The 26,635-nt window shown below is 40.7% G+C and overlaps 1 protein-coding gene across 1 annotated transcript in view; it reads left to right on the forward strand.

Annotated features, from left to right (window-relative positions):
• The first annotated feature begins 1,520 nt into the window (after positions 1 to 1,520).
• The window catches only part of LOC119658251, a 33,604-nt gene continuing 8,489 nt past the window's right edge, over positions 1,521 to 26,635 (forward strand). Inside the window, exon 1 of the mRNA XM_038065538.1 lies at positions 1,521 to 1,828. Coding sequence (XP_037921466.1) covers positions 1,681 to 1,828 — 148 coding nt within the window. The 5' untranslated portion in view covers positions 1,521 to 1,680. The remainder of the gene's footprint in view (positions 1,829 to 26,635) is intronic.

Genomic DNA, 26,635 nt, shown 5'->3' on the forward strand with positions numbered 1-26,635 from the left:
GCGGGGATAATTTCCGATGATGCTTATTTCTTTCATAAGCCACTTTGCAACTTTATAGGTTGGAGAGTTGGTGTCCGCTATGCTCTTTCGTGTCTCATTACCTTGCTTATGGATTTTTGGCTGGATCCTCATTCTCGGTAAAAACGGGTTTGGCATCCTCAAGTCTGCTATGTTTCCTAGTATTTTCCTACTTTCGTTGAGCGCCTTTTCTACCCTTTTTATGGATTCGGGAAGAGGATTGCTTCTCAACTTGGAAAAATTTCCATTTTTCAGTTTTTCTTCTAGGGCACTGTTGTATTCGTTCTTGTTTATTATCACAACTGCGTTTCCTTTGTCGGGTTTGCGTGTTGGGAACGTCCTTTTCCCGTCATTTATTAACTTTCGGGTCATATCGGTATGTTTTTTCACTTGTTGTTCTCTTGTCTAGAATGTCCCCCACTTCTTTACGAACGATTTCCTTCCTACTCCTCCTGGCGAAGATTACCAACTGTCTGAAAGTCTGCAAATACCCTGCTTAAGAAGTTGTTCGAATTCTTTTTGCGCAACAATGAGCTTCTGCGGTGGTAATGGACGCACCTTAGAGAAAAATGGGGAGCCAGTACTGCTGATGTGGTTGTAAGGTAAAATTACAACTGTGGTGCGGACGATAAAGGCAAGCATACGGAATAAGAAAACGTTTAGATTTATACTTCCAGATTACTTCAAATAGAAATATGCCTTCCACCTACCACCTACTTATTTTTAGAAGAGTACACTTTGATCGCAGAAAAAATAAATAAACACATTATTAATTAAAAAGTTTGTATCACAATTCAAGATGCCTTTTATTGGACAAATATCAAAAAGATAACATCTTTTTTATTGTCAATAAAATCTGAAAAAGATTGAAATATCTGGAGTGACATAAGAGAAGTCCCTTAAGGCGCTAGGCCGCTGTAGAAATTTCATAAATCGATCCTTTCTTTTTCTACGGAACTTCTACCCTAACCTCTTAAGAAAGAAGAAGACAGTATCTAAATACTTCAACTATAAATTTTGGCGCAGCCACTTAGTCCGATGGGAACTAAGGGAATTTTTCTCGTATTTTTCTCGAAACTACATTTTTCGAGTTGGCCAAACTCATAACGCTACAACTGCATAACCCCTAATCGAGCAAGATCCTAGGGAATTGCTTAACAAAAACAAAACAATTTTTCTAAGCCACGATTGCTTTAATCGTTTTGTTAGGCAACTAAAAAGTTACAGAGTTTTTGCCGAAATCGTATTTATTCCATTACACAAAAATTACATATGTAAGTAAGTATATACATACGAATCGCTAATCAAATCATGAAAAATTACAAATCATTTACGTATGTATGTCGCCAAATATTAGCTGCTAGTGACCACCATGTTAAATGCTTTTCTGCTTATTCTAATATGAGAGGCTGGCATGTGTACATATGTACATTCTTCATACCAATGCAAATAATCTTTTTCGTAGAATAAATTTCAGTTTTTTTCAATTTCAATTATTGGCAATATTCGTAATTTTTCACTTCCCGATGGACATCGAGCTGATAAAGTCGTTAGTTTAGCTTTAGCTGTAGCTGAGTGAATATTCTAATTCAGTGAGGAGTGCTGCTCTAGAAAAATTTCAAGTATAACGAAAGTTGCTGGTGCAGGTACCAATCATTCAAAATGCGGCTTTTCAAAAAGTGTTGCTTTTGTTGTCAACTTGAAACGGGTGCTTACACTATTGGTATCAGTGGATTAGTGGGATGCGCAATTAACATTGCTCTCACTATTTTCTTTCTGGCCTATCATACGAAGAATCATCCGGAATCAAGTAAGTGCATCAATTTAAGGATTTGATCCAATGTGCATTGTTTGTGTTCAATGATTATGGATGTGGGTAAATAGAGGTTGTTGCTGGTTTGCATATCCTTTTCGGATTAAAAATGAACTCATAGATTCGATAATACGTAATACTTACATCTTATTAAAAATGTGCGCCGTTGGTTGTTTCCTCAAAAGATCAGTGATAACCTGCTGCCGTGGAAGCAATTGGGGTAACCCAGCAATGTAACTCTGGTTTAGCTATAAGTGAAGAATAAAGTTTGATGGTCCGAGACAGAATTTTGTAATCTCTAGATGATTCAAATCGCAACTTCAGCAAAAATCACAAATCAAAATAACAAAACAATCGAATTTTTATTCAGTCTGGAATCATAGGTAGGCATTGAAAAGAATAACTCAAAAAGGTATATACATTCTCAGATGCTATAAGTTCCCCTTACAAAAGAATCGAACACTGGAAGCTCGACACTTTGGAAGTAGGAAATTTTGTGTAGGGAACTTTGGGAGTACAGTGTTAAGGTTTTGTTTAAAATAAGATCTTATTAAATCCTTTCATTGTCTGCTTCTCCGTCTGTCTGTTTGTCTGTGATACGTACTTTTCCCAGAAACGGTTGCACCAATTGACGCGAAATTTAGTGAGAAAGTTGGAACTGTAAACAAGCATGTATTCAGTGACTAACATCGCCTCCCCCCTCGAAGAGGGAGCAGATGGTCTCTCCATATATGCAAAAGCGAATGAATATAGTCATGTGAGGTAAACAAGGAGTAGCTTTCTCCAAACTACAATTTTTTTTTAGCGTATATATATATATTTCGGCAGCGACATGTAAAAAATTGTAGTTTGGAGAAAACTACTCCTTGTCTATTAATTTTAGGCTGGACTACAAGTAGCAGACGAAAATCTAATCTTATGTCACGTGTTCAATGAAAGGTACTTCCCGAAGGTGGTATTAGTTTTGGCATTAGTAGTAAACGGGGGAAAGGGAGCACTCCTTTATTGGCAGCATTCTCAGAAACTGCTCAACCTAAAAATTTTAAAAAAATCATGAAGTTGCCACTATACAGTACCTAAGGCTCAAAATACCCCCGGTAAGGAGAAATGGTTAATTAAATTTAATAATAGCGTGGAAATCCCCCTCCCCTAAACTCATCATAGAATCATAAAATACAACAATATCAGTTACGAACTAACTCTATTTGTAATAAAGTTATAATAGTTCAAACTTGTCGCCCTCATGCAAATTTATCGCAATCTTAAGGTACGATCTCATATACATACGCTTTTCGATTTCTTATTCAAGTGTCAAGGTTTTCATCTTCACGCAACTAGAGTCTCTCTTGAACGCAATGACAAACCATACAATACAACCAAATTTCGTGTTAATAAGTGCAATATATTCTAAGTAAATTATTTGTCAGGGATTCCATTTAAATTTTGTTTGTGTTTAAACGGTTTAAATCAAAGGAGCAAATATTTGACCCTAGATTCCATAGATGTTTGCGGTAAAAATGGCTATAAACTTTTCTATTTTGATAGCTCACTTAAGCTATATGGTGTCCACACGATTAATTTCTTCACCGCATACGCACCACGAACAAGTCGACTCGACATACCGGCTTGATATAAAGGCCTGTAATGTGCCTCCTGATGACTTTATCGTCATTGCGGGGTATCTCAATTGTTATTATACATATATGGGTAAAAAGGCAGACGACAACCGATGTCATAGGGTAAAGGGTTTGGAGCACGCAATGAGAGTCGACACTCACAATCTTGTATTTTTCAAAGTATACTTTAATAAACGATTGTCTCATCTTCCCACATTTAATAGTGTGGGAACAGTAAAACACAAATCGACTTCATAAGACATCGATATTTTAACACTGACTGAAAAGTCAGTCAGACCATTGCACCTAAACATCGGCCAATGATTGCTGTCTTGCAAATCAAGCCACCCATAAAATACGATCCCTAAGGTAGCTATGAAACACTCGCGGGGCATGAAGACATTGTAATTGAGTCCTGAAAGGCGATGGACTGGGACCCAAAGAGCCCAGTGAGTTCTTCAATCATATTATTGCGTAGGGTAGAACATCTGACAAATGGTCACTGACAAATAGTCACTGGTAAAGAAAGCATAACCCTTCCAATATGGAAAAAGAAGGGTGTCCAGCAGAATGTTAAATAACCGTCCGACTCGGTTTCTGTTCAACAACTTGAAGATTTTTGGACGCATTCTTAACAACCGTATTCGCGAAATTGTTCAAATAACCATGAATCAAGCCGGGTTTATCAAGAACTGCGGAACTACTGGCGTGATATACGCTGCGCGGTTACTCATGGAGAAACACCGTGAGAAGAATTACCCTCTCTGCACTGCGTTCTTGGATATAGAGAAAGCGTTTCACCGTGTGCCACACAAACTCATCTCATCTAAATTGCTCTACCACGATCCGAAAAGTAAAGTTTGAAGTGTGGCAGGTGTATCAAAACACATTCGTGATTCTGTCGGCTTTCATCAATTAAACACCCTCCCACCACTCCCTTTTGTTCTTGTTATGAATACTGTTACACGAGACATCCAAAGTCCAGCGCCCGAAACACTGCTCTCTCCAGATAATGTTTTGTGTGTTTAGCGTTACATAGCAAAGCTGATCTTGAGCAACATGTCCAAAAATGACCACCTAATCCAGCACGGTCCGAAGTTGAATCTGAATAAAATAGACAATGAAACAGGCACTATAACTGTCAATGGCAGCGACCTGCCTAGAACTGAGCGATTGAGATATGTAGGATCAATATTATCAGCAAACAGTGAACCGCGTTATGAAATTCCTTGATGTTTTAGCGCAGCTTGGGTGAAGTGGTGTTGCACAATCGACATTCTTTATGATCGATGTATAAATGAAGTTTCAAAACACAACGGACAACGCCTCGCGATAATGGAGTTAGATATGTTGCATTGGACCATTGGTGTAACAGAGTAGCAAGTCGTGATCATATCCGAAAAGAGGGCATCAGTGATCGATATAGGCTTACACCGATCGTAGAAAAATTACGAGCGAGTGCTGATGAAAATTCGCTTGCCAACATTAGCCTGAACATCGAAGTCGATGGGCCAATAGCCCGGCTGTTAAATTAATTTAACAATAGAATAGTCGTAAACTATAATAGTATTTGCTATAATTCCATAATATATTTGTCTTCTTATCATTCTGATATGAATCATTTAGCAGCAACAATGACTTGATACACGGGATGGTGATTTGGAAGCCTCTCGACTCGATCCAGATCAAGTCTATGATCGAGCAAGATGACACAGCTGATCAAGACGAGCCGTCTGCCTTTCTGAACTGGCAAAGGCTGAAAAAAGACTCTTCTTGCATTACACTACACTTGAAGGTCGATTTCATGAAGTACTAAGTATGATCACCCGTTTGGTATTTCACACTTTTTAAAAAGTTTTGAATCGCCCTCTAATTTTTAAAAAAATATTTACAAAAATAATTTGATTTTGGAAAGGACCGTATTGATAATTGTCAACCTCATGCTCTTCAGACTGGGAGTCTAGCATTATTAGCAAATGTGAAGAAGTTCACTTATAATAGATACAAACAAGTCAGGATACCGGAAGCTGGACGCTTCAGGTATGAAAGGTTTTGTGTAATCCTTTCATAAAAACATTTGAGTGCACATGTGTCCCATTACTAGGTACTAATGGGACAAATGTGCACTCACGAAATATATGGATATATTAAGAAAATAACTACAATTGTTTCGGAGGCCACGTGCCTCCTTTATCAGTGCTAATACCTAATTTTAGGTATTAGCACTGATGAGTGATGAAACGATTGTATGTAAAAGGAAAATAAAAAATTGACAGAATAAGGAAGAAAACCTAGTTCTTTTCTTAATATATAACCACTTTCAAAAATTGAAAAAAACATGGATATAAATTTCAACTTTATATGGATATATTATGTGAGAATATCTAGTTTTGCGTGATACTGACATTCAAAGTCTTGAATTTGAACAGAAGCGACAATTTTGGCCCATTATAACTTTGGAGTATTTCTTGGTAGGATCATGCTCTATATTATAGCCACGTCACATACATCATACATCACTCCAAAATTTCGTGATTATAGGGTGAACTTAAGGGGGGTTTCGCAGTCTACTACTAAAAATTATAGTAATATACCATTATTAACTTCATTTGAATAGATATCGGCATGCAGGGTATTTCAGAGCCTAGGTCTAGGCACTATATAATGGAAGCTTCTTGTTTTTTTTCAGATTTTTGGGTTGAGTAGTTTCTGACCTCTCCACCTTTCGAAAATAAGACTGGCATCGGAAGTACTAATTGATTCCTTTAATTTGATACCTCACATGACTATATTTTTAAAAAAAAAAATGTAAACCCCCTTTTGCATGTATGGGGACACAAAACCTTAAAAAGGGCTGCGAACAAGTAGATCTTTCATCAATGGAATTTAATATTTCACTCGATTGTCAATTATTCTCTTGAATTTCCATGAAATTGACAGTATTATGTGCGATACTTTTTTCTACGCTACCGCCGTCAATTTCAAAAAGTTGTTAATATACTAACAATAAGTTTATTTGAACTAATATCGCAATGGAGCATATTTTGAACCCTAGATTTCATATAAGTTGATTTTTGAGTTGGATTGAAGCATGTTATCCCCAAGTTTTATCAAGATCATACCATTACTAACAAAGTTACAGTAGCTCAAAGTTGTCTGTATTGTATTATATAAATTCATTGCATCCCAAAGTCCTAAATACCAATATCACACTAAAGTGAGTAGTCCGACATGTTAAATGCATATACTCACAGAAGAAGCAAAGAAAGCCTTTCATACCTGAAGCGCCGAGCTTCCGATTTCCCGACTTGTTTTAATTTAAGGTGTGTGAGATTTAATTCGAGTATCCTTCTACTGCTTACTCGACATTTGGGGATGGTCAAGTGACATTTAGGGTTTGGCTGCTATTAATACTGCTTCGAAGTGAGCTGTGCTTTAACTTTGTATTTTAACTGAAATCCGTATGACTGACCTCCACGGAGTCTTCCTGATTATTGATCTATTAATCTGTTTAGCTTAATGGACGTCTGCGCAAAAGCAGGATGTTTGGAGTTCCTTATTAACGCAGGCGTAGACCGGATACTGATTGTTATGTCATTGATGATGATCTGTGCTGCTTTCCACAACGAATAGTCAGTGGACTCAAATCCCAAATATCGTTGGATCATACTTCTAATTAGTCTAATAGTGTCCGGATAGCTGAGTGGTTAGAGCGCAAGGCTGTCGTACGGAAGGTCGCGGTTCAAATCTCGCTGGTGGCAGTGGAATTTGTATCGTGATTTGACGTCGGACACCAGTCGACTCAGCTGTGAATGAGTACCTGAGTCAAATCAGGGTAATAATCTCGGGCGAGCGCAATGCTGACCACATTGCCTCCTAGTGTACCGTTACGGTCTTGAATGAAGTGCTCTAACACACTTCAAGGCCCTGATCCAACATGGATTGTTGCGCCAACGATTATTATATACTTCTAATTGTCTGCAAGCGTCGATTTGGGGAGCTTAGTAGTTTCGTTGCTTCTCGTTTCTTGTCACTCTCTCCGTGTTCGTCCTTTATCGCGCGTAGACTTCGAAAATGGCAATGAATAAAGTTATTTGAAGATGACTCTCTCTGAAGGCTACAGGCTTCTAGTATAACTTCTTTAAAATGGGGGTACCGATTTCCATCAAATTGCATGTCTATATGTGCAATATTTTCCGACTAAATTGCCTGTGACCCACAAATATGCTAACAGGCAGTGAAATGGAAAAGCAGACAGGCGGATAGATAGGCAGGTGTAGATGAAGTGTGGACGATATAAGGCGAACGTCGGAGGTATGGTTCATTATTTGAATGTAAACCGGGCGAAAAACTAGAAAACCTGCAGAAGAAAATTGAATCGTCACTGGAAGAAACGGCAGAAATAGGAATGAGTAAAAGTCATATAGTCATTGAATGCAAGGACTCGGATGAGGTTACTAGGAGGGAGGAAATTCGCCAAGCTTTACGGTCCCAGCTGGAATACAATCAATGCAGGACACAAATATTCTACCGGGTATGGGCCTTGAGTTCTTTCCCGTCTGAATCTTGTTGGTGAGAAATGGGGTGGTGATAGATATCACATTTGCTGGTGACACTTTAGCTAAGGATCTCCAGTTGTATTATACTTTAGTGAAAACTATTCACACAGTGGCCACAACGACATAATAACAAACAAGACAAAATCAGGCAATGTAAAAAAATAAATTGGTCTTAGATGATTAGTTGTAAGATGGGCAGTAAACTGGTTTGATTAGGAGACTTTGAAAGAGGTTCTGCTGCAAAACACAATGTTGGAAGGTAGTGCAAATTGTAAGGCCACCCAAATCGTCGAAAAGCTACGTGAACATGTCGTGCGCCCAAGGCGTACTTGTTCCTAGAAAAGAGTACTGAACTTTTGGTGGAACTCTCAAATTGAGGAATAACTCAAAGCCAGAAGAAACAGTCAGCAAAACAGTCCCACTTTAGTTCCTCACGTGTCATTTAGCAAAGCTTCACGTGTCCTTATACGGAACCTCAAAACAAATAAACGTCGGAATATAATACATAAGGCGCAAGTTAAAACTAGAAATCAAAACAAAAAAAAAACATAACGTCTTATCCGCACGCGTGATTTCATTTAGCCAGTGAGATTTTTAACATAATTTTAATAGGTAACCGGCGTTCGAAAACAGAGGTTTGTCTAAAATGCCAGGTCGTAACACCAAATTCCATTACTAAATACTGGAATATCGTTATGTGAAAATAATTTTGACAACTGTATTCGACGAATCCGAAAAGAATTCCTGCAATGTTTTGGGGCTCATATACAATGGTCCTTCTTAACGATGACGACATTGTGGCGAAGTACCCTGCAAGTACCTTTCTCTACTTTAGGTTTGTTTTCATACGAAACCCCCCCCCCCCCCTCCCCCCTTTGCGGGACTTTACGAACCTTTAGGAATTAATCCACGGCTTAAGAAATTTCAGGATAAAAGCCTCAAGTGCGCTCAAGAAAAAAAGCAAAGAACGCACGCACTCTGGGCAGTCTCTCCAAATCGCCCTGCAAAAACGAAAATATCGCACTCTTCTTGCACCGCAGAATTAACATTATCCATAATATATTTTAGAATTTTTAGCCGGAAGTTTCTTGGTCCGATAAAGGCATTCTGTTTACGTATGGTCCCATCTTGCTGATTGCTAGTTTTAGACCCCATACGAACAAAACCTCCTTGTTGACGATGATTATTACGATTACCACTAGGTAGATTGTCAATATGAAAAGTTCCATGATTTTCTTCAATGCCACCGCTACCACCGTTGGGCAAATTCAATGGAGATACGGGACTCTGGTTTTTCCGAAAATTATTCAGAAGATTATAAGAAAAAGTCAATGCCTAGACTTTCACAACTTGACCGCTGTCGACAGTGCTCAATTTCCCTAAGAATAGAGTAAAACTTGTTAATGGTTTAACATGGAGACTGCTCAACAGCAAACAAGGGAACTAAGTTATGTGTGGTTTACCTTCCCATTGCACTCCCCAAGCAGCGGCTCAGCCGTTCTTCATCGAGTCATCATCTACCCAAATATAGATCCGCTAAGTCCGCATTTGCGCTCACAAAATTTCGCTTTAGCTAGAAATAAGCGTTAGGAATGCATTTCTTTTTAGGGAACATGATTAAATTTATTTTCAAAAAACAGCATAAAGGTTAATGGCCGTTTTGGAAATGCTAGGAAATTTCTTTATTAACCATGAAATATTTAAATGAATTTTAGGGTTTCGTTAGAAGTTAAAAGGTGAGAGAGTTTCATAAGCAGAATTGAAACTAAAAATCCTCCTTTTAAAGTTAATATTTCAAAATTAGTGGATGTTGGTCTAGGAAATTGAAAGGAGGGTAATGGAGGTATTGAATGAAGTTAAGAATGGGAAGAGGAAATACGCTCCTGGCTAGCATCCCAAAGAAAGTTCTTAAGACAGCAGTCAAGATACCGCCAAATATGTTTGTCGAGGTATTTACCGCATGTTGTAAGAAAGGAGCGTTTCCCATAAACGGAAGAGACAGAGGGAGGGGCTAATACTCATTCGCAAGCTAAACAAACTTTTGGACAAATTTGCGTCTTGCGAGCATCATTTTTAATCGATAGGCTACACAATGATCCGCCCTAGGACTGCTCTTGCGGACAATTATGTATAACGGGGTGCCGACTTTATATCAGTTTACCTTCATAGCAAACATTGGCTTCGCGGACGACAGTGGTTTGAAATTCTTAGAACGCATGCTTGATAAGCTCGAGATTCACCCGAATGAAACAGTCTACGGCAATAAGTCCTGGTTGGAGAAGGCGGGCCTGTCGCTCTCAGAACATAAAACAGAAGTAGTACTTATTACTAAGCGGAGTAAGGGCATGTCTATGAAGATCAAACAACAGAAATAATACGTTCCACGCCTATGCTCAAGTATTTAGGAGGGTGCAGCAACCAAGATATATAACATCGGAGAAGTGATGGCAAGAATATAGATATCCCTTTCTTTCCCCGAACAATCAGCGATTACCCCGATTGAAGCTCTGGCGAGAGAAGGACAATGGGTTCGAACGTATCTTATCGAAGAAATTTCTGCCTACTGGCGGCATGATGATTTGCCGCAGAACGGTTTCTATTTCGATACCCGACTTTGACAATTCAAAGACGCCGCATTAGAAGCTACAGCTTTCGATTTATTGTATATTACTTTCTAATCTACTTCCTTTTTAGGATATTTATCATAGATTGATTTCATGATTATTGGGTTCTCAAATAAATAGCAGTATGCATATCCACAACCGCCATTAAAGTGCAACAACTTGCTATCATTTCTTGTAATCATTTTGAGCCTTGAATTTTTACTTTAGTTTTCTAATAAATATTAACATGGTCCAATTACCCATGTCAACAAAACGTGCCACCGTTTTTCAGTTTTCTTGGTTGATATTGAAATTCTAATTTACTCTGTAAAACGTTCTTTTGTGCATCATAATGGCATCCAACCGTTCCGTGGAGATCGCCCATTATAGCTCCTCTTGTACAATGGAACCCGCGGCTAAAATACTCGGATAGAATATAAGAGCCACTCTCTCTTATCACGCCAAATGCAAATAAATGAAATGAATGAATCATTTATTACAATCAAAGTATTAGTAATTAGATAAAAGCGCATTGCACCGGATGCGAGCAGAAAAGGTTCCACTCAGTTTGCTTGCAATATCGTAAAATGCATTGGAACGGAAGTTTGGTGCGATATTATCAATTGAGTGAAAATATAAGAAATAAACTCAACATCTTGAATATATTTTTGCTGTCAGTTTCTAGGAAAAGTCACACGGCTCAATGTTACTGTCGATAATTGGCATTAGGCGTTTCAAAACTGGCCCATTTAACGCCAAATGTGATTCAAATTTACTTTAGCCAGTGTTTAGGAGTGAAATAAAAGGGTTCTGGGACTTATTCTTAAATGAACGATTGAGTGGTAAGTGGTAGGCGAGTTGGGCTACCATAAGAGCACGTCAATCAGATATCTATTCCTAGGATCAATCGTTATATTTAGTTTTCTTCCAGTGCAATATTCCATATCGTTTACCACATTGTGAAAGGGCGACTTCAGGAACCCATTGTCAGTTATTCACTAGGCAGAAACCTAATGGAGGACCTTTGGGCGACTGTCTTTCGCGACATTAATGCAGGAGCTGTTTTCCTAGTGTCCCATAGCAAAATCTTGAGCAACTCATTCGCGAATGGAATGATCGTCCCATGCAGCATGGTCTCAGATTGAACTGAACAAAACTGATTTTTTGACGACCAATCCAGATGAAACTGACCCCTATCACTGTCAGTGGCAGTCAACATCATCATGAACGGCGCAACAACCGGTATCTGGTCTAGACCTACCTTAATAACAACCCAAGTCTCCGAGGAATACATGAGGACTGACAAGATCATTGTCTTGTATAGAGAGAGAGAGCTTTGATGTTTCGAATGTAATGGTTTTTGTAAGCTGAAATAGGCTCTGTTCGCTGCCAACAATCGTGCGCAGTTTGATGTTGTTGGTTGGTTGGTTTTGGCGCTGACGTTGCCACCATGTACTTCGTCTTGCCTTCATTTATGTGCAGCCCGAGATCTCGGGCCGCGTGCTCGATCTGGATGAAGGCAGTTTGTACATCTCAGGTTGTTGTTCCTATGATGTCGATATCGTCAGCATATGTCAATAGTTGGGTGGACTTAAAGAGGATCGTACCTCTTGCATTTACCTCAGCATCACGGGTCACTTTTTCCAGAGCCACGTTATTGTCGTCTTAGACCGTTGTTGATGTCGGCATGTCGCATATTGGCTCGATCCTGGCCTAGTCAGTCTTATCACTTTCATTGGGATACCGAATTTTTTCATTACTGTGTACAGTTTCACCCTGGCTATACTATCATAAGCGACCTTAAAGTCGATGAAGAGATGGTGCAACTGATGCCCATATTCTAATAGTTTTTCCACCGCTTGCCGCAGAGAGAAAATCTGATCTGTTGCTGATTTGCCTGGAGTGAAGCCTTTTTGGTATAGGCCAATGATGTTCTGGTTGTAAGGGGCTGTCCGACCTAGCAAGATAGAGGAGAATATCTTATAGATGGTACTCAGCAACGTGATACCTCTATAATTGCTGCACTGGTGATATCCCCCTTTCATACTGTTGACTTGTTGGTAAAACTTCCGCGGTTTGTGCGGTTGCTCCCTGTACTTTTCGAGTTCACAGACCTGTTGGTTCTCCCAGGCTTTCTTTTTCCGTCTGTGAAGTCGCTTCTCCGCTCGACGGAGTATGTGAGGATGTAACGCGTCCTTTGTGTATCTAACATTACTGGATATGGATATGCTATATATTGCTAGCTTACATTCATCGTCGAACCAGTGGCAGTCACCTGCCCAGGACTGAGCGATCTAACTATTCCTGATCAATACTATCAGCCAATGGTGAACTGGGTTATGAAATTGCTTCACGCATTAGCGCAACCTGAATAATGTGGCGTTCCACAACTGGTGTTCTTTGTGATAGGCGTATCAACAAAGGTCTCAAAAACGATTTTAATAAAGTTTTGTTTTACACATTTTGAGAAAAACTCGTTTAAGGATGTGAGGGATTATAACTTGGAATTTCGATTTGATATTTTCATGGTTGCAATTGTCGCCCCTCCTTAATGTGTGATCTATCCACTGCCACTTCACAGACAGGCATTGTGGAGAAGCTGATACCTTTCACATGAGAGACATATGTAAGTCAAAATGTAAATTTCTACTTTTTCTTCTCCTTGTCGATGGCGTTGTTTATGGTGCCTTGGCTAGGGTGGAGGTGAAGAAGTTCCATGTGAACATACAATATACTTTAAGCTTATGTTATAAGATTCAAAGTTCTTATTAATTTATTGTCTGACTAGGTTATGTGTTGGTCAACAATACACTGACTGAACTAATTGAGGGATACCCTTTCGATCTTGTAACCCCGTGTTCAAATCCCGGTTCTGTCTCTGCAGGCTTAATGAACTGGGGCACAGTCTCATTGAAGAACAAATAGGAATGAAAAACGGCAATCAGACGAAGATTGTATGGATACCCTATACTCTACGAAGGAGTTAAAAGGAAATATATAGTATACACAGATATCCTGCTCGAAAAGGATTTATAACGCCTCGATATTATTTACTAACAAGTTTATGTTTTCAGTTGACTGGTTCAGTGATATTTGAGTAATATACAAAACACTGATGGTAAGGCTTTCAGTCGCAGTCTGTTGTAATGCTTGTGAAATAGAAAACTGCACTTTAAATTAAAAGGCAGATGCAGTTATGTTTTATTATTTTTGAAGTCTGTAGTCAGCAACATAATCTATAAAGTACAAAAAAAGATTTGGCAATAATAGTTTTCAGAAAAACTCCCGTTTCTCCGTTTAATAGTGTTGTAACACCTGAATATGTGATTATCGAATTAGTAACATACTATATGTATACAAGAACGGATATTCCTAGAATTTGGTTGTTAGCAATGCCAGTGAATAGATAATTTAAAAATTTTATACGAAATTGTGAAATGTTTAACTTTTATTAACTCTGCTGCTTAGTTTTTGGTACGTTTCAACGATAGTTTTCAGTAAAATGGAAACATGCATATACGTATACGTACATTATAAAGATTTGAAAATCAGAAAAGCAAATTTGAGAAGAGCTTGAGTATATTTCTGTTGGTTGATCGCAAACCCGATTTGTTTACAATAAGATATTGGTATTTGCCAAATTGTATCTTGGTTGACGTATTTTGAAGTAAGAACCAGTTCTTTTACATCACAACTATAAATCACAAAGAATATTTCTGCTTTTTATGATTGAGCCCCGAAATATGTTCAACAAAGTTTCAAGCTCTACCGTCGAATGAAATTTATCGAAAAAGGCGTTTATGATTCTATTTATTTGTTGTTTTGTGCTTTTGATTGCATACTCGTTTAGCGAATTGTTAGTTGCTGCTTGGCGTTTTGCATCTATATAAGTGTACTTAAGAATGAGCGTATCCGAAGCTTTATACAGTCAAATCTCTCTATTGCGAAATCGCTCTATGCCGAATTATTTTGTCATCAATTTCCTATACAAAATTGAACCTCTAAGTCGAATTGCTCTAAGTAGTCGAAGCGTATTTTGTAAGTTTGGGGAAAACACTCAGGGGGCAATTAGTAAAGTTTTTTTAAATTTAGATTTCTCAGAAATGATGATTTTCGATTTATTCTGGAGATAAAGCATAAAATTAAAATTTTATGTTAAAAATGACCGTTTTTTGGGGTTTTGCTTGTAAAACAAAACCTTATTAAAATCGGTTCAATGTCAGTCTGCCCGTCTGTCTGTCACACGCACGGCTGATTGACACGATTTGGTGAAAAGGTGGCAACTGTGAACGTCCAGACATGCAGTTAGTTCCATCTTTCTACGTTGAGAGTAAGGGAGAGGGGTCCTCATACATACGAAACGGGGGTGTAAAATTTTTTTTCACCAAATATAGTCATGTTGGTTATCAAATGAAAGGTCTTGATTGGTAGTTCAATGCCAGTCTTAGTTTTGGAATTTTTCGGAAAGGCGGGGTGTGCGGGGGTCGAAGGTGGTTTCTTTAACAGACTTTTCAGAAATTACCCAACCCAAAAATCCGAGAAAAATTATGAAGCCGTCTCTGCCTCTGCTCAAATTAAGTTAATAATAATGTACTACTAAATTTTGAGGAAATTGACTAGAAAGCCCCCTTAGGTTTATCCTAAAGTTATAAAAATTTGTAGTAATATAGATTATAGATTATAGTATTAAGTATGCTATCCCAACTTCTCCAGCTCTTTTGACCCAACCGTGAACCCGAAGAAGAAAGCGCAAACACATGTAGTTATGGCCCGAAATAGAATTAACGGGATCGGTAGTGAAGCAGAATTTTGGCAGCTCTCGATGCGTTGTCTGTCGGTCTGTCACACCCGACTTATTCGGAAACGGCTGAACCAATTGTAATGAAATTTGGTGAGAAGATGTGGTCTGTGTGTCTCTTTAAATGCATGCGAAAGTGGCGTGTATATTTTTTTTTTCACAGAATATAGTCATGTAGGGTAGTCGGTTAGTACTTTTCGAATCTGATTTTATTTCTGATATTGGGTGAAAGATAAGGGGATTAAGGGCTCACAATGTGTGCTCTAAAAAGTGAAAGAAGGCTTCGTTCTCAGAACCTATTCAACCGAAAAATCTGAAATAAAAATCATCATCAAATCTAGGCCTCAAAGGACATCCCATTTCAATATCTGCTCAAGTAAAGTTAAAAAGTATAGAATTTGGTAGCAATATAGAGAATAATATACAGCATAATAAAGTTTGAACGCAATTATTAACTATTATTAACAACGTACCAGAAGTTGAAAATTTTGCATTTCTAGTAAATTTATTACAATCTAGAACGTATATGATGTCATCATTATATGTATAAAGTGAACTTATATGAACGGCGATGTTCATGGAAAAATTTTCCCTTTTCTTTTTAAGCTATTTTTGATTATTTGAGTATCATTATCAAGTATATATATGTTATATGTATGTGTGTACGTATATATGCTTTCGCGCGCAGAGTAAAGGGGAAATGCGTGAAGAAATTAAAAAATTAAATCGATTTAAATGCGTGCATATATGTATGTAAGCATCGGTATACGGTAGTAGGTAATGTTTGTTTGTTTTGGATAAGCACAATATTTGTCTTTAATATGTATGTACATATACAGGGTGCGGCAGCATAACTTCCTTTTTTCAAAACTCAATAAAAACTATTGTATGCATCGGAAGATATTTATAATGTAGGTACATGTCTAAAGTTTTTATTTACATTGTTTTGAAGATCAAATCTGTTAGGTGACGTCCCCCATTCTCCATACATTGCGTAAACCGATTTCTGGCGTTTGTCATGACTCTTGTTAGCATAGCAGGTGTTATGTTGGCAATTTCTTCTTGGATCTTGGTCTTCAAATCTTGTAGGGTTCTTGGACGGTTCACATAAACACGGGATTTCAAAAAACCCCATAGAAAAAAATCACAAGGGCACAGATCGGGAGAGCGTGCCGGCCATTCCAAATCGCCTCTAATTGAGATAAGGCGCTCTGGAGAATTGAAGTCACGTTCTGAAAGTTCCTGCACTATCGCCATCTTATACGGATGAAAATGAAGATCATCACGAAGAAATCTTCTCACACAACGATCGGATAGTCCAAGAGCAGATGCGTGTTTGCGCAACATTGACGCTCTCACTGCTTCAATGTTCTCAGGTGATCTAACGGGCCGAGGGACTCCAGTTCTTCCTTTTGTCACACTTGCAGTTTGTCTGAATGTAGTGACCCATGTAACAATTGATTTGCGGTCTGGGACGGGAGCCAACGGGGCTAAATTAAAGTGATACCGAAATGCACGCTGTGTTGCAACAACCGAACATCCGCTTGAAAAGTAAATCTCAACGGCAAAGGCACGCTCCTCACTATTCCAATACATGATGGCGACTGAACCGTGTCGGGACAAAACTTTACAGTATCCCCTCTTGAACGAGACCACTAGCGCTCCGCTATGACATCAACTAACTGAGTGGCGCGCATTTTAAAAAAGGAAGTTATGCTGCCGCACCCTGCATATGTTTTATTTGGCAATATATGACGGAATATTGACGGTATTTTAACTTGCTTGCGTCTTTTTGTTAGTAGTGGCTAGTATATATGGTTCGACCCTTGGTGGGGTATAGCGCGTCAACCACACTTACACTCCATCGCTCACGGTGATCTGAAATGCGCTCCAGCACCTCCACAACTTCCCGAGACGCTCGCACTTTTCCTCTACTGTTCTACACTACATGCCCTTGGGGTAACCCATTCGTCCGCCCTCCCAAGATGGATTCCACTACATGGTGTAGCCCGCAATACAATTGCCCTCCCCTCCTTAATGTGTGATGTATCTACTGCCACTTCAATCTTCCGATCACAATGCATATGAGTGCCAAGCCTGTGTGCCGACCAAGTTGTTCCTTTGAGATAGTGGCAGGCCAGCGTACCCCGATGATACGACGTAGACAGGTATTAACGAAAGCTTGGAGCTTTTGGATAACAGTAGTGTTCACTTTCCATGTGCTACTCCCATATAGAAACACACAAAGATCAGTAGCACAGAACAGTCTCAAATTGATGTTGTTCATTGCATTTCTTAAGTCCGCATCTACTTGATGCCGGACCAAACCATAAAGAATGGAAGCAAGTTACTCTCCATTTGGTCTGGTCTGGCATCAAGTGGATGCAGACTTAGGACTCCTAAATTCCTAAAAAAAGTGTCTAGCTCCGACCAAGCTTTGGTCCGAACTACGGGCGGATTTACGCTGGATATAATTCGCACCCTTGTCGTGTTTTGCGAATTATATATTTATAATATATATTTGCGAGCCACTTTGGTCACGTTGCTCCCAGGGCAGAGGTGGGGCAGCGTCTGATGAGTTGCCTCTGCCCTGGTACGAAACCGTTGCCGTCTTTTTTGCTTTTTGAAACTATACATAAGCATAATATGTTTGTACTTTTTAATCAACAGTGCACACAAAGAAATAAAGAATACAAAATGAAACTTAGAGTATGCATAGCCAAAAAAATCATTTTTTTTGACACTTGTTCTTTTGAAATAATGACATTTGTGAATCTTTGGTTACTTTTTTCCAAATCGGTCACCTAAACCGTTATTAATTGCAAAAAAATTAAGAGAATCGTCTGTATCATCAACTCCATTATCTTGAAAATATGGGGATTTCATCTTCTTCTTTGAAAACATCGAGTGAGTCGAGAAATTCATTTTTCCGGTTTGAGGCCCATGGTTCGAATGTCAAGATGTCATCATCCATATCAACGAATCGTTTCATCGATTATGAACTTGACGGGAAATGAAATTCACTTTGTTTGAAACAGTTTTTAAGTGTATTCCCGTTTATTACTTCGTTCCATGCAGTCTTCAACTAAAAACAAGCGTATCAAGCCACCGTTGCTTAGGTCTGCCTTTTGGTCGTTTACCATCGACTTCGATGTTCAGACCTATCTTGGCAAGTGAATTCTCGTTGGCACGAATTGCGTGACCATACCATCGAAGACGCCTCGCTCGCAACTTTTCCACGATCGGTGAAACCCCATAACGATCGCGGATATCCTCATTTCGAATGTGATCTAAACGTGTGTCGCCACTAGTCCAACGTTGCATCTTCGTCTCCATTACCGCAAGACGTCGTTCATTGCCTTTTATAGTCGGCCAACACTCAGAACCATAGAGAGCGACAGGACGGACCACATTCCGGTAAATTTTAGATTTGAGACGTTCGTTGATACGTCGATCACAAAGAACACCAGTTGCGGAACGCCACTTCATCCAGGTTGCATTAATGCATGAAGCAATTTCATAACGCAGTTCTCCATTGGCCGATAGCGTTGACCCGAGGTATTTAAATCGCTCAGTTCTGGGCAGATCACAGCCCCTGACAGTGATTGTGCCTGTTTCATGGGGATCGATCGTCAAAAATTCAGTTTTGTTTAAATTCAATCTGAGACCGTGTTGCATGAGGCGATCATTCCATTTTTGTACAAGTTGCTCAAGATCATTTTTGCTATCAGATGCTAGGAAAACATCATCTGCATAAAGCAGTGTGTAGGGCGCTGGACGTTGGATATCCCGTGTGACGGTGTCCATAACAAGAACACAGAGGAGTGGTGAGAGGGCGCTTCCTTGATGAACTCCAACTGAGACACGAAGCGGTTTTGATACACCCGCCATACTTCGAACTTTACTTTTCGGATCGTGGTTGAGCAATTGAATCCAGCGCACGAGTTCTTCTGGCACGAAGTGTTGTCGTAAAGCATACCAGATGAGTTCGTGTGGCACACGGTCAAACGCTTTCCCTAGATCCAGAAAGGCAATGTAAAGATGGCGATGCTTCTCACGGTGTTTCTCCATGAGCAACCGCGCAGCGTGTATTGCGTCAGTAGTTCCGGAGTTTTTGACAAATCTGGCTTGATTCACGGTTATTTCAACGATTTCGCGAATACGGTTGTCAAGAATGCATTCAAAAATCTTCATGGTATGGCGAAGTAACCGGATCGGAGGGTAATTTGAACATTCTGCTGGACTACCTTTCTTTTTCCATATTGGAACAGTGGTACTTTCTTGCCAGTCAGATGGTGTTCTCCCTTCCTAAATAACCCGATTAAAGAATTCACTGGGCCACCGTGTTGGGTCCCAGCTCTTCCCTTGCCAGAGCTCAGATGCGATGTCGTCAGGTCATCAAAGAATTTCGAAATCATCCCGGCTGTTCTGTTACTTCGCCACAGTGAACATTGACTGTTGATCAATTTGAAACATCCTATCGATATTTAACAAAGGTTCTTTATCATCTAGCGGATTGCAGGGCACAGCTACCGTCAATCTCTCTTTCGCCAATTTCCCACCAAAGCATTTTTCATTCTTCAAATACAATGTCTTCTCAGGTGTTGCTTTATCAAATAAACCAGTCTCATCAAAATTGTAAATGTAACTCATATCCATCACACATTTTTGAAAGTTTCTTAACTAAATCTGAAGGTATCCCTTCGGTTTCACCTTTCATCATCATCAACGGCGCAACAACCGGTATCCGGTCTAGGCGTGCAACAAGGAATTCCAGACATCCCGGTTTTGCGCCGAGGTCCATCAATTCGATATCCCTAAAAGCTGTCTGGCGTCTTGACCTACGCCATCGTTCCGTCTCAGGCAGAGTCTGCCTCGTCTTCTTTTTCCACCATAGATATTGCCCTTATAGACTTTCCGGACTGGATCACCCTCATCCATACGGATTAAGTCACCCGCCCACCGTAACCTATTGAGCGGGATTTTATCCACAACCGGACGGTCATGGTATCGCTCATAGATTTCGTCATTGTGTAGGCTACAGAATCGTCCATCCTCATGTAGGGGGCCAAAAATTCTTCGGAGGATTCTTCTCTCGAACGCGGCGAAGAGTTCGCAATTTTTCTTGCTAAGAACCCAAGTTTCCGAGGAATACATGAGGACTGGCAAGATCATTGTCTTGTACAGTAAGAGTTTTGACCCTATGGTGAGACGTTTCGAGCGGAACAGTCTTTGTAAGCTGAAATAGGCTCTGTTGGCTGACAACAACCGTACGCGGATTTCATCATCATAGCTGTTATCGGTTGTGATTTTCGACCCTAGATAGGAGAAATTGTCAACGGTCTCAAAGTTGTATTCTCCTATCCTTATTCTTCTTCGTGTTTGACCAGTGCGGTTTGATGTTGTTGGTTGATTCGTCTTCGGTGCTGACGTTCCCACCATATATTTGGTCTTACCTTCATTGATGTGCAGCCCAAGATCTCGCGCCGATCGCCGTCTGGTCGATTTGGATGAAGGCAGTTTGTACGTCTCGGGTGGTTCTTCCCATGATGTCGATATCATCAGCATAGGCCAGTAGTTGGGTGGATTTAAAGAGAATCGGACCTCTTGCATTTACCTCAACATCACGGATCACTTCCTCGAGGGCCAGGTTAAACAGGACGCATGATAGGGCATCCCCTTGTCGTAGACCGTTGTTGAAGTCGAATGGTCTTGAGAGTGATCCTGCTGTTTTTATCTGGCCTCGCACATTGGTCAGGGTCAGCCTAGTCAGTCTTATTAATTTCGTCGGGATAACGAATTCTCTCATGGCCGTGTACAGTTTTACCCAGGCTATGCTATCATAGGCGGCTTTAAAGTCGATGAACAGATGGTGCAACTGTTGTCCATATTCAAACAGTTTTTCCATCGCTTGCTGCAGAGAGAAAATCTGATCTGTTGCTGATTTTCCTGGAATGAAGCCTCTTTGGTATGGGCCAATGATGTTCTGGGCATATGGGGCTATCCGGCCTAGCAAGATAGAGGAGAATATCTTATAGATGGTACTCAGCAACGTGATACCTCTATAATTGCTGCACTATGTGATATCTCCCTTTTTATGTATGAGACAGATAATGCCTCGTTGTCAATCGTCAGGCATTGATTCGCTGTCCCATACCTTGAGCACAAGTTGATGAACCACTTGGTGTAACTGGTCGTCTGCATATTTAACCAATTCGGCTGTAATTCCATGGGCTCCTGGCGACTTATGATTTTTAAGTCGATGAATTGAACGGACTGTTTCTCCTATACATGGTGGTGGCAGTATTTGTCCGTGGTCTACAGTTGGCGGGACCTCCAACTCGCCGATGTTCTGGTTGTTCAGTAGCTCATCAAAGTACTCAACCCATCGCTCCAATATGCCCATTCTGTCAGAAATCAGATTTCCCTCTTTGTCTCGGCAGGATGAGCATAGTGGTGTATAGGGCTTCATCCTGCTGACTTGCTGGTGAAACTTCCGCGCCTGGTGCGGTTGCTCCCTGTACTTTTCTAGTTCACAGACTTGTTGGTTCTCCCAAGCTTTCTTTTTCCGTCTGTGAAGTCGCTTCTCTGCTCGACGTAGTTCGTGATAAGTCTCTGCGCGTGCCCGCGTTCTTTGAGAATGGAACATTACTTGGTATGCGGCATTCTTCCGTTCCGTTGCTAGCTTACATTCATCGTCAAACCAGCCATTCCGACTCCTTTTGCGGCTGGGGCCAAGTATGCTTGTGGCCGTATCCATGATCGTTCTTCAGGTGATTGTGAAGATCATTTGTTGATGTTTCATCTCCAGGTCCTCTGTTGACTGCGGTTATTGCGGCATCCATTTCCCATTCTTATAGGTGTCGCGGAGGGTTGTGTTGTGGATGGCTCCAGCGTTCACTCTCACCTGATTGTCAAAGGGGATTCTAGGTGGTATTGTTATTCGAGCTCGGAGCACCATGCCAACGAGATAGTAATCCGAGTCTATATTGGACCCCCTATATGTTCTGACATTCATCAAGGCTGAGAGGTGGCGGCGTTCGATCAGCACGTGGTCAATTTGGTCGAAAGCCCCGTCTGGGGAGACCCACGTATGTTTGTGAACCGCTTTCCGCGCAAACCAGGTACTTCCAACAACCATTTCGTGTGACCCTGCTAATTGAATAATCCGCAGTCCGTTATCATTTGTTTTTTCGTGTAAGCTATGGGAGCCAACGTATCGCCTGAATACGGGCTCCTTCCCTACTTGGCTGTTAAAATCCCCAAGTATGATTTTGATATCATATCTGGGACAGGCTTCGAGGGTTCGTCCTACTGCCTCCTAGAAGGTATCCTTCTTCGACTCTGCTTGCCTCGCAAGCGCAGAGTGCATAGCCGTTCGCTTACGTTTTCAAAGCCGATAACAGCAGGTTTCATTTTTTGGCTGACTAAGAAACCTACTGCGAGCACATGGTTTACTGGATGACCGCTATAATATATGGTGTAGTGGCTCTTCTCCAGGAAACCGGTCCCTGTCCATCGCATCTCTTGTAACGCTGTTATATCAGCCCTATATTGGGACAGCTAGCTGCTCTTCAGCTTCATCTCTGTACAGGGATCGCACGTTCCATGAGTAAATGTGCAAATCGTTCATCCATTGTCGTTGCCGGGTCCGTCCTGTCCGAGGCTCCTGTTGTGGCTTCGTAACAAGTTGTTTTCCGTGTAGGGTTGTTAGCCCTACCCAACCCCCAACCTGGAGGACCAGTTGGTACAATTTGTCCCGCTTTTAGGCGCGGGAGACTCGCCTTCATCCTTCTCCGTCTGCAGCTTTTCGTTAAGAAAGAGTTCCCTGCGGTCACCACGTGGAGGTGGAGATAGGGTTTGGTAGTAGAGCTATTGGTGTTGGTTCAGCAGGCATTTCCCAGGTTGTATGCTCCATCGTGGGTACCAATCCACGTTTCGCCCTGGGACCTACACTACCCTTTGACCACCTTTATTTGTTTTAAAAATGATGTTGTGACGTTCCTTGAAACCTCAACTTTTCAAAAACATAATATACTATTATTAACTTAGTTTGGGCAGATATAGGTAGAATTTTCGGTTGAGCAGTTTCTGAGAATGTGTCCGTTGAAGAAATTAGCATTTTATAGTTCTTGTTCTCCGACTAGTTTTCAACAAATATCAAGACTAAGACTGGTTGCGGGTAGTACTAATTGAGACCTTCCATTTAACACCCCATGCGACCATATTTGGTGGAAACGATATCACATTCCCCCCTTTTCGTGTACATACATATGTGGACACCCCCTTAAATTCAGCGTAAAAGGATGTAACCCACTGCATGTACATATGTTCACAGTTCCCACATTCTTGCCAAATTTCGTATCAATCGGTAGTTTTTCACATAAGATGAACAGAAAACCTCTAGAGCATCTAGCTCCCGGTATTTTGACTTATTTACCAGCGCTTGCCAAATAGGACTTTAGGGCTGAAAGGAGATAAATGTTTTGACGGAAAGCATAGCAAAGAAAGATTAAATTTACCGATCGGAGCCAACATGTCAAATAAGTTGAATTCTTCAATAATAAGAAGAAGGAGCAAATCCCATTGTTTTCAGTGAATAAATTATCTACCCGTCAATTATTTGGCAGGTGTTCATGGATGGCGGGGGATATTTATACAAATTGGTTGATCGACTTTTGGAAAATCAAAAAGATTTCAGTCTGTACTGAAGATGTCACGCCTGCCGTTATTATATTAGTGGATTGACGATGATTGTTTACCACTACTTTTTCTCCAACACACAACAATTTTTAAAGTTTTCTATAAAACAAAACCCTAAGAAAACCGGCTAATGTCTTTTCTCAGAAACTCTTTTCCCAATAACAACAAATTTGATGGGAAGGTAGGAGTTTTGGACGTCCACGAATGCAGTGAGCTACATCGTTCTACATCGTTTATAGGGGGTTCTCCATTCATGCACAAGGGGGATTTCAATTTTTTGATCGAATATATTTATGTGGGGTATTAAGTGGTCTCGGTTAGTACTTTTCAATTCAGTTCTGACATTTAATGCACAACAATCAGTAACATAGCATAGTTTGGTGGAAATCGCGCTATTAATAACAAAATTATAATAGGACAAAGTAGCACGCGAAAGTGAATATTCTAACTTCATATATTATTCTGTTAAGGGGAAGCCGCACCGCGTCCTTAAGGAACTATTGTGCCCGACATGTCTGTATACATATATGTTATATGCTAGTGCTACTAATGAGGCAAATGTCCGCTTAAATATTTTTAAATATTGGAATACATAAATCAATAAGTAACAATATTACCATGCTGCAGGTATAAAGTGAAATTTCTCATAGTGCAGACATCAACTCAATAACAGGTTCATCGTCCATTTCCTGGAGCCCGGCCATGTTTAGCGTCATTAGTCAATATCGGATGTGTGTGTGTGTGTGTGTGTATGGTGGGGGAGAAGCTACAGCTTCTTAGCACTCAGTCCGTATTGGCCCATTGTACTCGCCTCCCCCGTCTAACGGAATATTCCGGATTCGTTAACGTATCGCAGGATTTCCGTTAGTGGTTGTGATGCTACCCGTGGCAATTGGAGGAAATCGGCACCAAAGATCTGATGCCTAATGCGTCCATAGGCGGGGCATTCAGATAGGAAATGCTCCGTGGATTCCGCTTCCTCATTACGGGAGGGGAGGGACACGTATCATCTTCGGTAATTCCTATTCTGAACATATGCCCAGCTAGTGAATTATGGCTTGTCAGAATGCCCACAATACACCTGCAAGTCCTCCTGCTTTTCGACAGGATAAACTTTGCGGTACGTATGTTGGGTTCTGGCAGGAAAAGTTTGGTGTGTCGAGCAGCATTTAAGGTCTGCCACCTGTCGTTATGGGAAACTTGTTCCCAGTTTTTGAAAACAGATTTAGCCAATGCTACTGGTACCCCAATTGCTGGCTCCGGTCCCGGCATAGGGGAGATTGACCCCTCTTTCGCTAAAGCGTCCGAGATTTCATTTCCCTCTATGCCACAGTGACCAGGTACCCAGAGTAGTTCCACCGTATTGAATCTAGACATAGAGTTCAAACGGTTTCTGAATTCCTAAACGATTTTCGAGGTGATCAAAGGACTGCTCAATACCCTCAGTGCAGCTTGACTGTCACTGCAGATTGCGATGCCCCTGCCCTTCAACCGCTCGTCAATCACCCAGTTTGCCACCCTTAAGATCACATAAACTTCGGCTTGAAAAAGCGTTGCATATTGTCCCAAAGGAAAAACCCACTTCTCGTTTTTATTCGAGAGGTAGACTCCGGCTCCAGAACCCTCTTCTGTTTTTGAGCCATCGGTATAGAAGACTTCCGTATATCCCGCCACGCATTCCTCTGGGTCTTCCCAGTCCTCTCAACGCTTCAGGGTAACAACATATCTTCTACCAAACAGATGTATGGGGACACGAGAATCGGAAGGCATTGTAAGAATTGGATTTAGTCCTCCCAGTAACTCTTCCAATGCTCTGTGCCCCCCACATCCGTTGTTTTCCCATAGATCTAATCGAATTAGCCTATGAGCTGCTCTCATTGCAGTGTTTTGAATAAATATATCCAGGGGCTGCAAATTGAGTAGTGCATTCAGAGCTGCGCCGGATGTCGTGCTCATGGCACCAATGATACCCAGACAAACAGTTCTTTGCAATGCAGCTAGTTTACGGTGAAAACCTTTTTGTCTCACCTTAACCCACCACACTACGGATGCATATACGAACATCGGCCTAATGATGGCAACGTATATCCACATTACCACATGAGGCCTGAGTCCCCATGTCGAGGCAAAGGTCCGTCTGCACAGCCCATAAGCTGTGAGAGCTCGTTTCATCTTTACCTCTACATGTTTGTTCCAAAGAAGTTTTTTATCTAGAGTGACCCCCAGATATTTCACTTCTTCGGAGAGTTGAAGGGTAATACCCCTCATCTCAGGGAGAAAAAGTCTATCCAGTTTTCTCCTTTTTGTGAATAAAACCATTGTGGTTTTATTTGGATTAACTGACAAACCATGTCTAAGGCACCAGCTGTCTATCAAATCAACGGCACGCTGTATGTTCCTACACGCCGTTCCAAGATCCCGATCAACAGCAAGTACAGCCACGTCATCAGCATAAGCTTGAGCGTGTATTGGCAAATTTTGCAGTTCGCAAAGCAGTGAGTCGATTAGCATACTCCACAGAAGCG

The sequence above is a fragment of the Hermetia illucens genome, chromosome 1, assembly GCF_905115235.1.
Source record: "Hermetia illucens chromosome 1, iHerIll2.2.curated.20191125, whole genome shotgun sequence".
In the NCBI taxonomy this organism is placed as follows: domain Eukaryota; kingdom Metazoa; phylum Arthropoda; class Insecta; order Diptera; family Stratiomyidae; genus Hermetia; species Hermetia illucens.